This window comes from Odontomachus brunneus, unplaced genomic scaffold (genome assembly GCF_010583005.1).
Source record: "Odontomachus brunneus isolate Ranch 3 - 2012 unplaced genomic scaffold, Obru_v1 Obru_scaffold_168, whole genome shotgun sequence".
Lineage (NCBI taxonomy): Eukaryota > Metazoa > Arthropoda > Insecta > Hymenoptera > Formicidae > Odontomachus > Odontomachus brunneus.
The window spans coordinates 596356-609272 of record NW_022639618.1 but is presented as its reverse complement, the minus strand read 5'-3'; the positions used below and the strand labels follow the sequence as shown (position 1 = coordinate 609272).

The following is a 12917-nucleotide window of genomic DNA, read 5'->3' as shown; positions in this document are numbered from 1 at the left end:
CTCTTCGCCCCTGCCTGGTCCTCTTCCCCTACGGGTCAGCGGGGAGGTGCACCCTCGAGTAGCGACTCGGGAGGGAAGCGACGCGATGTTGGCTCGCTGTAGAGAAGGAATTTAGCCGGGGAGAAGAATTTCCACCCTTCGGCTTGGGAAAGATATCCTAAGACATCTACAGAAAGGCACCCTGGATGTTTGCGAAGAGCGATTCCCACACGAAAAACAATTCCCCTCTTCTCCGCGATTAACTCCATATCTAAAATAAATATATATTGTAATCCATTTTATCTCAATAGCTGCAATCATATCATAATTATTTTAAATATATTGAATTTTACCTTAACAGAAAGTTATTTTGCTATTAAGTTATTATGCTGCTTTATGCTGCTTGTTTATTTATTTGAGGGTTTAACGTGCTTCCAGCCTGTTCTTTATTAGTGTACGTCACTATATTGCACTGCACCGCTGCACAGTGGACCAGGAGACCAGTAAAACTGGCCAAAATTAATATCTCGTAAAATATGTGAACATATGTAATACTGTTACACTTATATAAGGTTTTCGGTATCGCTCATTCATTTCTGATGTCAAAATTTTGAAATTTAATATGGTGGAGCAAAATTTAAAAAATGACTTGATTTGGATGAAACTCGGTACTCGGGGGTTTCTAGGGTCGCTGATTACAAATGTAAGCTGAAAATTTCGACATTTAAAATGGCGGATTTAATATGGCGAACCAAAATGTGAAGTGTCTTGATTTAGATGAAACCCGGTACTCGATGATTTTTGGAGTCACAGATTACAAATCTGAACTCAAAATTTCGAAATTCAAAATGACGGATTCAATATGGAGGCTAATATGTTAATTATGTCTGGATTGATATGAAACCTGATAATTGAAGATTTTCGATGTGATAATTAACACCAAAAATTTTAAATTTAAAATGGCGGATCCAATACAGTAAAATAAAACATGGAATTTTGTAATTGAAATGCCGGCAGTTTGTCTACATTTTACTTTAACCTTTCATGTAAAATAGGTTAAAAGAAAGCTTTCAAAACTGCATGAAAATTTTAGTATAAAGGATATGAGGTCACTGAATTCGAACCTGATATCATATTTTCAAAAATTCAAGATGGCGAATGCAATATGGTAGACCAAATGCACATAGTGACTTCATTTGGATAAAACTCGGTAGTTGGGAGTTCTTCAGGTTACTAAATATAAATTTAAATAAAAATTCAACAATTTAAAATACTAGGTCCAATATGGTAAACCAGAAAAGTCAGTGAATGTTTTAGTTTTGAATATGAATTCGAATGTAGCGACTACGAATACCTATCAATATCAATTTTCACTACGAACAGAGCACTTTTAGCATTTCTGCTCGCCATTTCTATGTGTTCTATAAGAGCAGCTGCCACCAGCTGCCACCATTCATAATTTATGAAGATATTCGCGAGATACTGCGTACACGCTTGTGCACAATGGATCAGCAGATCTAAGAAAGTGGCTAAAGACAAAAAGTGCTTCCATCGTCGTGAAATTTTATACTTCTAGGATTTCGCTGTGTCCGAATCTAAACTTAAAATTTAAAAATCCAAAGTGGCAGGTCCAAATCAGGACATTTTAAATTTCTAAATTATGTGTTCAGAATCGAATTCAGTGACCCCTAAAACCTACCAGTACCAAATTACACAACGATCGGAGCACTTTTAGCATTTCCATCTGCCATTTTGGACTTGCCACTTTGGATTTTTAAATCTTAAGTTTAGATTCGAACTCAGCGACCCCGAAAACCTACATAAAATTTCACGACGATGGAAGCACTTTTTGTCTTTAGCCACTTTCTTAGATCTGCTGATCCGTTGTGCACAAGCGTGTATGCAATATCTCGCGAATATCTTCATAAATTATGCATGGTGGCAGCTCCTTTTATAGAACACATAGAAACTAATACTCAGCATCTTAAACGTGAAGATATGCGCTCAACTTCGCGCAATTTTTGTTGCAAAAAATGACATTGTGGTAAATATTCAGAAATGTATGCGTATAATGTTCCGCCATTTTATCTGTTTACATTTTAACATGCTTCAATTTAAATGACAAAATGATAATTCTTGTGACTGATGGAGGAGTAAATATGATCAAAGCAGCAAAATGTATGAAAATTAATAGAATACCTTGTATTGCACATAGACTCCATAATTTAGTGATGGTGGATACTTTTTCCAAATTACATGAAGTTAATAAGCTCTTAATTTTAAAACTCAAGTTCTCCAAGAAATAAAAAGTACAGAAACAGGAAATCAATAACCTGCTTGATAAAACTGAAAACATGGAAGAACTACAAGAAGCTGATACAAGATTTAGTCCTGTTATGACGAAAATTAATAAGGAACATTTATATGCACGGAAGTTTCCTTTGTTTGAGACATGGGATTACATAAAGATATACCAACAAGGTGGAACAATACACTAGAGATGTTGATAAGTTTACTTCAAAATAAAGGTAAGCTAAGGTTCCAGATAGCATACTCTTACGAAAAAAACACTCAATTTTTTGTGTAAAAATAATTTAGATGTCTTTTAGACGTCACATGTCCTATTTTTGGACATATATGCTGTCTGGGGTATGATATGCTTTCACTTGTGTGTTTATTCTCTAATCATATATATATATATATATATATATATATATATATATATACATGTATATATAATATATATATATATTATACATATATATATATATATATATATATATATATATATATATATATATATATATATATAAAAGATATACATGTATACTTATCTTGAATAAACATATATATTACTTATAAAAATGTTTTTTTAGAGATAGTGATATGTTATCTAGAAATAAATAAACGGTATGATGCTATCCCCACAAACAGTGAATGGAAAGAAATGAAATATATAGCAGATTGCTTAACAAGCATAAAAACAGCAACAGAGATTCTTTCTGGTGTAAAATATTCAACGGTCAATCTTGCACTTTTATTTAGGTTTGTAATACAATTATTAGATCTAACGGCAAACATTAATATTTTACTGAATGCTATTATATCAATTTTTTTTCAATTTTTACAGGGCAGAAATTGAAAGTAGTATAAACGAGGACGATTCATCCACAATAAAGCAGCTTAAAACTCATATTATAACAAATCTAAATAAAAGATTTCCAAGTCATGAAATTCATGTTTGTGGTGCACTTTTAAATCCAACACTTCGGAGGAATGTAAGAGAAATTGCTGAATAGCTTACAGAAAAACAATAGTCTTCTGAAAAGTTTTTGAAAAGTTTACATGATTGATAAAATGGTTTCTTTGAATATTTCAGATGAACAGGTAAAATTATTTTTATATTTCGAAAATTATCAGGACCTTCAATAAGTTCTCGCTGTTTTCCAACAAATGGCGTTACCAGCTGCGTGCGTGTAGTTTAAGATGGTAACGCATCTATAAAGAAGTACTATAAGCAAGCTTGAAATTAAGTGTATGTCATTTCGCCGAAGTGTAAACAACTTTTTTTTCATAGTGTTAAATATGTCGAGTTTCGTGCCAAAAAAAGAGTATTTGCGGGGAATTTTACTGCACTACTTTATTCAGAAAAAATCTGCAGCTGAAGCACACAGAATTCTTGTTGAGACTTACGGCGACCATGCTCTGTCGGAAACAACATGCAGAGATTAGACGCTTCAAAAATAATGATTTTGATGTTGAAGATAAAGAACGTTCTGGCGCACCGAAAAAGTTTGAAGACGAAGAATTGGAGGCATTACTTCATAGACTCATGTCAGACGCTAGCTGAACTTGCAGAATCATTAGGAGTTGATCACACAACAGTTTCGAAACGTTTAAAAGTATTAGGAATGATACAAAAGCAAGGACATTGGGTGGCGTACGAGTTGAAGCCGAGAGACGTCGAACGGCGTCTTTTCACGTGTAAACAGCTGCTTCAATGGCAGAAAAGGAAAAGTTTTTTGCATTTTATAGTGACTGACGATGAAAAGTGGATACACTACGATAATCCTAAGCGTAGAAGATCGTGGAGTAAACCCGAGCATGCATCAACATCGTCGGCAAAGCCGAATATCGATGGTTCGAAGCTTCTGCTCTGGGTGGGATCAGCTGAGTGTAGTTTATTATGAGCTGTTCAAACCAAACGAAACCATCACGGGAGATCGCTATCGACTACAATTGATGCGTTTGAGCCGAGTATTGAAGGATAAAACGGCCGCTATACGAACAGAGACACGACAAAGTGATTTTGCAACATGACAACGCTTGGCCACATGTTGCACAACCTGAAAACCTACTTAGAAACGCTTAAATAAAAAATCCTACTCCACCCGCTGTATCCACCAGATATTGCCCTTTTCGATTATCACTTGTTCCGATCGATGACATATGGCCTGGCTGAGCAGCACTTCCATTCTTATGAAGATGCTAAAAAATGGGTCGACTCTTGGATAGTCTCAAAAGACGTGTTTTTTTTCCGGCGTGAAATTCAAATGCTGCCAGAAAAATGGGAAAAAGTAGTGGCTAGCAATGGACAATACTTTCAGTGACATGTTTTTTACGACTTTTTTTTTAAATAAAGCATTAATTTTCACGAAAAATCAGCGAGAACTTATTCAAGGTCCTAATACAATAAGTGTAGTGTGCTTTAAGCCGTAAGAAATTGACTAATCACGATTGATTATTCTTCTATAATTCGGTAAATTATAATAGGTAAATGATTGATAAATTTTTTAAAGCTTAAAGCTTACTATATCTGTTGTAGATCAAGACTAATCCATTTGCGCTGCACGACGAATATTGCTGCGTCCTATATGTAAAAACTATTAAAAGAAAAAAAATATTGTGACACCGCCATTCACCGCCGACGCTGTCAAATTTGTATACGCCGATCCCGCCACCGCCGATAACGACAATTTTTGGTGACGCCGCCGCTACCGACCAATTTTAGTTCCGACGCCGCCGCCAATATTTAATGTAACGGCGCAAAAGACCCGTGAGGTTCCCCATTAGACTTTCCCTGTTCACGACCAAAATTTATACGATTTTCGTGATTACCGTTCGTGGTGAAGTGATATGGCTTTACCATATCTGACGCCCAACTTAGTGTTTTGAAAGTCGTGATCTTGATAGGCCGGCAGTAATTTGCCGAAGCGGCAGATAGACAACTGTCCGCTTTTGTGCTAAGAAAAAGCGTGGCTATAAAGACTATATGTCTTTAAGACATCAACGTCTTAAAAACATTTAAAATACGACATTTTTTAGACAACTTTTAGTAATGTCATAAAGACGTCTTTTAGACATGCTTGTTGCGTAAGCTATGATTGGATTTATCGTTCTGAGAGAAATATCGCAAATGTTAATATCTTTAAATATTTATTGAAATTATTAATACTTTTTTATACTATTACTATAACTAAATTATATAATATTTTCGGATTTTAAATATTAAAATGTGGAGTTTTTTTTATTGTAAATATAATTGTTAATATTTATGATTATAAATTAAATTAAGTTAAAACATAATTCCTCTTGCAACTACTTTATTCTTGATTCGGTAGGCAACATTACTGCCATTTCCTGAGCAATGACTTCAGAGTCCTCACATTGCAAATTCAAATTTGAGAAATCTTTATGACTTGAACGTGTCATTTCCACTACTTCCTTCATTTTAATATTGAAAGAGTTTTCAAACTCTCTGTCAGATAACGCATCGTCTGAAAGACAAACAATTAATGTATAAAATGCCTTATTTAATTTGAGTATTTTAAATACCTCTACTGCTTTTAATGGTATAATAAAATGGCAAAAAAGATAATTGTCCTTTTCAAAGAGGTAAATTTTGTCATGATGTAATAATAATTTTCAAGGTCACATTTTTTAAGATTTTAATATTGTTATTTCTGAATGGATGACATAATTTTTTTATTATATTGTAGTTAGTAAAGAAACAATTATATCGTGTATAATACATTAACTGAGAATAAAGAAATTTAATCATATATTAACTAATTCAGTAAACACATTTTTCTATATTCTAATTTCCAACAATTTACAAACGTCTCTGCTTTATATATTATATTAATTATAAAAATTAATAATTTTACGCTTTCGTTTACTAGAGTTGATTCAATTTTAACATTTTCGTTGAGATAAGATTACTAATTTTGCTAAATTGTATTTATTTGCGACATAATGATACTATATATGTGTATCACACATACAAACAAAACAAATAGATCCATTTCTAATATATGAGGTTGGAAGAAACGCCATATAAATTCCAAATTGAAGAACAGAAAAATGTGTGTTTTAATATTGATCAATATATAAATAAGATTTTTTTGTATAAATGTGTTCTGAATGTTAACATATACAATATACCAAAGTCGTAGTTATATTTATACTCAGACAGCACACACCTCTAAGGGACGTGTTGTAAATGTCCTGAACACGTATGTCATTATATCTTCAGAATGTCTCCAAGACGTTTTCAAGACGTCCTTTCAAAGTTTTGACTAGGCAATTATTGGGGCATTAATGTGTGCATCAATTTTAAAGGATTTTCAAGAGATAGCGTAACTATTACTATATCGCATCGAGCCATATTGTTGCTACCTTTATGTCAAAGCATCATCATGTGGCTTTAGTTTTCAGTATATATCATTTTACCGAAGTGTAAACAACATTGTTTTTTTGAGCATTGAATATGTCGAATTTTGTGCCAACAAAACGCAATTTGCAGGAAGCTTCGCTTTTTTACTTTCATTTGAAGAAAAGTGCTGCTGAAAGTCAACGAATGCTGTCGGAAGCTTATGGTGGTTATATTTCATCGATTTCAACATGTGAATACTGGTTTCGACGCTATAAAAAAGGTGATTTTGACACGGAAGATAAGGAACGTCCAGGCCAGCCCAAAAATTTTGAAGATGAGGAAGTGAAAGCTTTACTCGATCAAAACCCGAGTCAAACGCAAGAAGGACTTGCAGAATCATTAAATGTTGATCGATCAACGATTTCCAGACGTTTGAAAGCCATTGGAATGATTCAAAAGCAAGGAAATTGGGTGCCGAGTTGAAGCCGAGAGACGTTGAAAAGCGCAAAATGACTTGTGAATTGTTGCTTCAAAGATACAGAAGAAAAATTTTTTGCATCGTATTGTGACGGGTGATGAAAAATAGATATGCTACAATAATCCGTAGCGCAATAAATCATGGTGCAGGCCAGGCGAACCATCAACATCGACGGCAAAGCCAAATATTCATGGCGCCAAGCTCATACTCTGTATTTGGTGGGATCAGCTGTGTGTAGTGTATTATAAGCTGCTCCAATCCAACGAAACCATCACTGAGGAACGCTACCAACAACAATTGATGCAATTGAGCCGAGCATTGAAGCAAAAATGGATTACACCAGACACGACAAAGTGATTTTCCAGACAACGCTCGGCCACATGTTGCGAAACCGGTCAAGGAAACATTAGTATCGCTTAATTGGTATGTCCTACCATACCCACCGTATTCTCCAGATATTGCTCCTTCCGATTACCACCTATTTCGATCGATGACACATGACCTGTCTGAGCAACGCTTCCATTCTTATGAGGATATCAACAAATGGGTCGATTCGTGAATAGCCTCAAAACGTGGCCGTTCTTTCGACGTGGAACCCACCAGAAAGATGAGAAAAAGTAGTAGCTAGCGATGGACAATATTTTGAATGATTAATTTGTAACCATTTTTTCACAATAAAGCCTTGTTTTTACCAAAAAATCCCTTAAAATTAATGCACACTCCTAATATAATGATATAATAATATAATAAAATGTTAATCAATTAATGTTAATGTATTCAATTAAAATAAAAACAATAATAATCTCGAGATCTCAAAAAATGTGATCTTAAAAAGAATTTTTTTGTTATAATATTTGTTAAAATAATAATAATAATAATAACATTAGTTCTTTAACAAAAAATAATTACCTTCATCATTTTTTCGTATAATTAAAAAATATCAGACATATTTATTGAATACAAAATGTCCTCTGTATAATTACTTATTATAATTAATAATTATTATTGATATTATTTCATAATATTAAATATTTTATGTACAAATGCATACCATGAAAAACATCCGTGATACTCTCTTCATTTTCGATCAAACGAATATACTTGTTATCAGCGAGTACGTTGATACGATTTATGATATTGGAATTAAGATGCAACAACCAGAATCGGTTTCTTTCATGATTGAGCCTCGTTGATAGCGTTTCGATAGCCTGTGAAATTCATGGATTTTATAAAGACATTTATAAAGACAATCATAAGTCATCATATGTTCAAAAAATTATTTACGTATTTTGTATTGTAAAAAGACTACCTTGATTGCAGTATAATCGATATTAAGGAATCTCTCACAATTCACGATCAATGGAACATTATTTTCCTCATTTTTCACTATGCTCATTACTTTATCAGTAAAGAAAGCTACTGCAGGATAATAAAGACACATGTCGAGCTCCAATATTACGTATTTATTTCCTAAATTAGTCTGAAAAGAGGTTATTATCACATGCGGTGTGTAAATATTGAAAGAATTATCTTACTTATTATATCATAATAATTGATGCATTCGTTTCTGTTATTTAATCCTTGTCAAACACAACATAATACTTTTCAAATAGTGAAATCGGCGAAGCTACAATAGTCGCAACTGCGATATATTTACGCAGAATGTTCAGTACACTGAATATTTAATATTGATACTACAAGTTCACCGACTTTATAGGCGTAACAACAATCTATTTCGCAATTAAGTTCTAGTTCTTTATCGTGGTCATCCTGATTGATAATAACAGAAATGAGAAATATATGCATAATATTCATTTAAAATAATACGATGAAATAAAGATATTTTTGTAAATAAAGAATAATTATTAGATTTGGTTTTCGAGTTTGAGCCATGAAATGACGTTTCGCGAACATTTCAATCCGCTTCATCAGGGAGGGACGACCTGGCATCGGGTGGTTCCTCCCTGATAAAGCGGACTGAAATGTTCGCGAAACATCGAAATCAAACAAAGATGAATCCACACAGCTCAAACCCGGAAACCAAATCTAATATGCATGGACACCGCGAAAACCTAAAAAATCAAATAAAGAATAATACTAACGATCAATTATGATTTGTAAAATATTATATTATTAACTCGATATTGATTAATATATGATCTATTTACTAACAATAAGTGATTTTGTCACATTTTATGGCTATAATTTCATTGATTATTAAAATAAAAGAAAGAGTTTGCGGAATAAATATTGTAAAATATCAGATACCCTTATAGAAATATCATACTAAGAATCATTGATAATTACTTATTATCCAGTATTTTTAATACTGAAAATAAATAATTATCAATGATTCTTAGTATGATATTTCTATAAGAGTATATAATCGATTGGAGACGAAAAAAGCTAATAAAAGTCGATACAAAATATTAATTACAATATTAAGCAACCACTACTTCTCAACTAATGAAACAATTTTTTTTTAATGTTTAACAATGTTTTCAAAAACATCCTCGAAATATTTTTAAAAACATTAAAAATAATAATTTAAGTTCCTTCTTTTTTTTAACATTTGATTTATTTGTTTTAACGTTTAGAGAAACGTTTTTCCAATATTTAAGAAACATTTATCTAAGATGAAAATAATTTTATATATATTTTTTTAATAAGTATATTTTAAAGATATGTTTAATTATTTGACATTTTATGTTAATTTATGTGTTACCTAGTCGTATTGATAAATATTCCGTAAAAATTTTTGAAAAAAAAGCTAAAAAGAATCAGACTTGATCGCGCAACAATGTACAGTATTCCAGCCCTCTGCTGCTCTGTTACGTTTGTTAGTTGCTGAACTATTCTTCGTAAGTAGTACTTACGATGTGCGAAAATCTTCATATGCAAATATCTCGTGAATACTTGATAGTGCGTCGTGCCACTTGCCCGGTACTGCATTCATTGATTGGGGTTAAATAATGTATTAAAATTTCAGTGCGAAAACAGTAAGGGGAAAATTATTCTCTTGTGAATACTGATTTGGACATTTTAATAAAAATATTTAGTATTATTTCAAATGATTAATTAAAGTAAGATAGGGTTGAATAAGTTAACTTTTTTTTCACTAAGTTAAGTTAAAGTTAATGGCTTTGAAAATTTAACTAGTTAAGATAAAGTTAACTTAATGAAATTAATTAAATTAAAAATTAAGTTAATAAAAAAAAATTAAAATGTTAAAAATTAAGTTAGTTTCATTTCATGACTTCAAGATTTTAGTTTTAAAAAATAACAGAAAAAACAAATATACATCTTATTTGGAAATATAATGTTTTATTTACAAGTACCGTAAGATAGGGTTACTTTGTAAGTGTAAGGGTTACTTTATGACACATTGAATATTGGTCAATAGTGATAATTATCACTATTGACCAATATTCACTGTGTCACAAAGTAACACCTACAGTCACAAAGTAACCCCATCTTACGGTACTTATTAAATTTAAGTAATAAAGTTTTTTCGAAATGACCCGGTACTAATCATATGAAAAAAGTGGTTTCAGTCGAATTGACTGAAACTATAATATTTTGTAGCTTATGAGGTGCTGATCAAAAATGTTCAACAGAAAGTGTGAAAAAATAGACAGTGTTTTTTCTAGCGCCATTACAAATTTGCTATTTTAGGTCTAACTGAATCTTTATCACAGATTACTTTTTTAACTGTATAAGCATTTATATATAACCATACGTATGTTCATTATTGAATAGATTAATGTCTTTGGTAATAAAAGTTTATAGAGCACGATAGAATAAAATGATCATTTTCTATCGTTTTGAATACGGATTTTGGTTCGTGAATTTACAAAATGTGAATAGTATTCTATCGTATACAATAGAATACAATAGATAAAATTTCTATCATTAGTTTCCTGTAGAATACAAAATCGTGTTTACTAGATAAAATATGATAAAATACGATTGCCAAATAGTCACTAAAACCTCGGAGAAGACTAATGGCATGATGAAAGTGTCACCAAATTAAGGAGAAAAAAAAAGATAAAATACGATAGGATTCATATCTGAACTTGCGAGCGAGAACGATATAGCTTAAAGAAATCAAATTGATAGCGATATCAATTTAAATCGTTTTTTTAAAGCTGTATCGTTCGCGCTCGCAAGTTCAGATATAAATCCTATTGTATTTTATTTGGTTATACACGATTTTGTATTCTATAGGAAACTAACAATAGAAATTCTATCACTATTCTATTGTATTCTATTGTATACGACAGAGCTCGAAATTAATTGCCCATTTCGGCCGATTCTCAAGAGCTACGCTTTCTATCTTCCCCTTGCCGCGAGCGGGTCACAAAAGTGACGGTCGAGCCTTCAAGCTTGAAGCCGCGACTGACCGCGACCGTCATTTTCGTGACCCGCTTACGGCAAAGAGAAGATAGAAGGCGTAGCTCCCGAGAATCGACCGAAATGGGTAACTAATTCCGAGCTCTAGTATACGATATAATATTATTCACATTTGTGAATTCACGAACCAAAATCCATATTCAAAACGATAGAAAACGATAGAACTATAGGATTTTATTCTATCGTTTCTCTATAAACTTTTTTAACCCGCCCAACACACACACACACGTACGCACGCATACACACACATATGTTTTGGACGTAATAATGTCAGACATACTAATAGAATAATTATCGATACAAATACACACATACCAATACACATCCATATTACACCCCCTTTCCCACACCACATACATACACTGAAACATGAATCTATTCAATAATGGACACACGTATGATTATATATAAATGTCTATAGAGTTAAAAAAACAATCTGTGTACTGTAAATAAATATTCAGTTAGACCTAAAGTAGCAACTTTCTAATGGCGTTAGAAAAAAAAAACTGTCAATTTTTTCACTTTTTATTGAAGATTTTTGATCAGCACCTCATAAGCTACAAAATATCATAGTTTCAGTCAATTCGACTGAAACCACTTTTTTCATATGATTAGTGCGGGATCCTTTTTATTGGACATTTTTATTCGAAGATTGTAAAAAATGAGCTCTCCTGCACTGAACAGCCGTTTGACGTTTCGCGACACCTTTATGGCATGATTAACTTCAAGATCATTGAATTAAAAGTTAATAGTTACCGATGAAATGTAACTAAGTTAAGTTAAAAGTTAAGAGTGTAAAAATGTAAATAAATTAAGTTAAAGACATTTAACTTTTTAACTTTTTAACTCGTTACTACCCAATCCTGAATAAAATAAATATTAATGTTGAAAAAATGTGAAATCAGCCTTTTCTTCACATCATTTGTGCAAGGTGATAATTAATATAACAAAAATCATGTAAACGTTAAATAAACATTACATAAATATTTTTCTATTAGAAACATTATTATAAATAAATAATTAACATAATATAAATGTTTAATAAACATTAAATATATATTATTTGCAAATATTATTTACAATGCATTATACAATGCATAAATAATAAAAATTAATATTTAAAAAACATTTAAGAAATATTTTTTGCTGATTGGAATTGTAAATTAATAATTAATTTGACATAAATATTAAATTAACGTTAAAGAAATGTTATACAGGGTGTTCGGAAAGTACCGGGACGCCCAAATATCAGGAAAAATATAAGTTTTACAAAAAAATGTTTCAGACAAAAGTTGTGGCGTTTAAAAAGATGTATTTACTGATCACATCAGTTTGACCTTGGGTTGCGTAGCGAAGGTCAGGTCAAGGTCACATTAATTTTTTTAAATGGAA

At 31.9% G+C, this 12917-nt stretch overlaps 1 protein-coding gene across 1 annotated transcript in view; it reads right to left on the bottom strand.

Moving 5' to 3' along the window:
- Window positions 1–5449: 5449 nt before the first annotated feature.
- Window positions 5450–12917, bottom strand: part of LOC116851226 (sodium-independent sulfate anion transporter-like) — a 220725-nt gene continuing 213257 nt past the window's right edge. The window contains exons 9-11 of the mRNA XM_032830443.1: window positions 8422–8592; window positions 8164–8320; window positions 5450–5756 (exon numbers count right to left, since the gene is read on the bottom strand). Coding sequence (XP_032686334.1) covers window positions 5578–5756; window positions 8164–8320; window positions 8422–8592 — 507 coding nt within the window. The 3' untranslated portion in view covers window positions 5450–5577. The remainder of the gene's footprint in view (window positions 5757–8163; window positions 8321–8421; window positions 8593–12917) is intronic.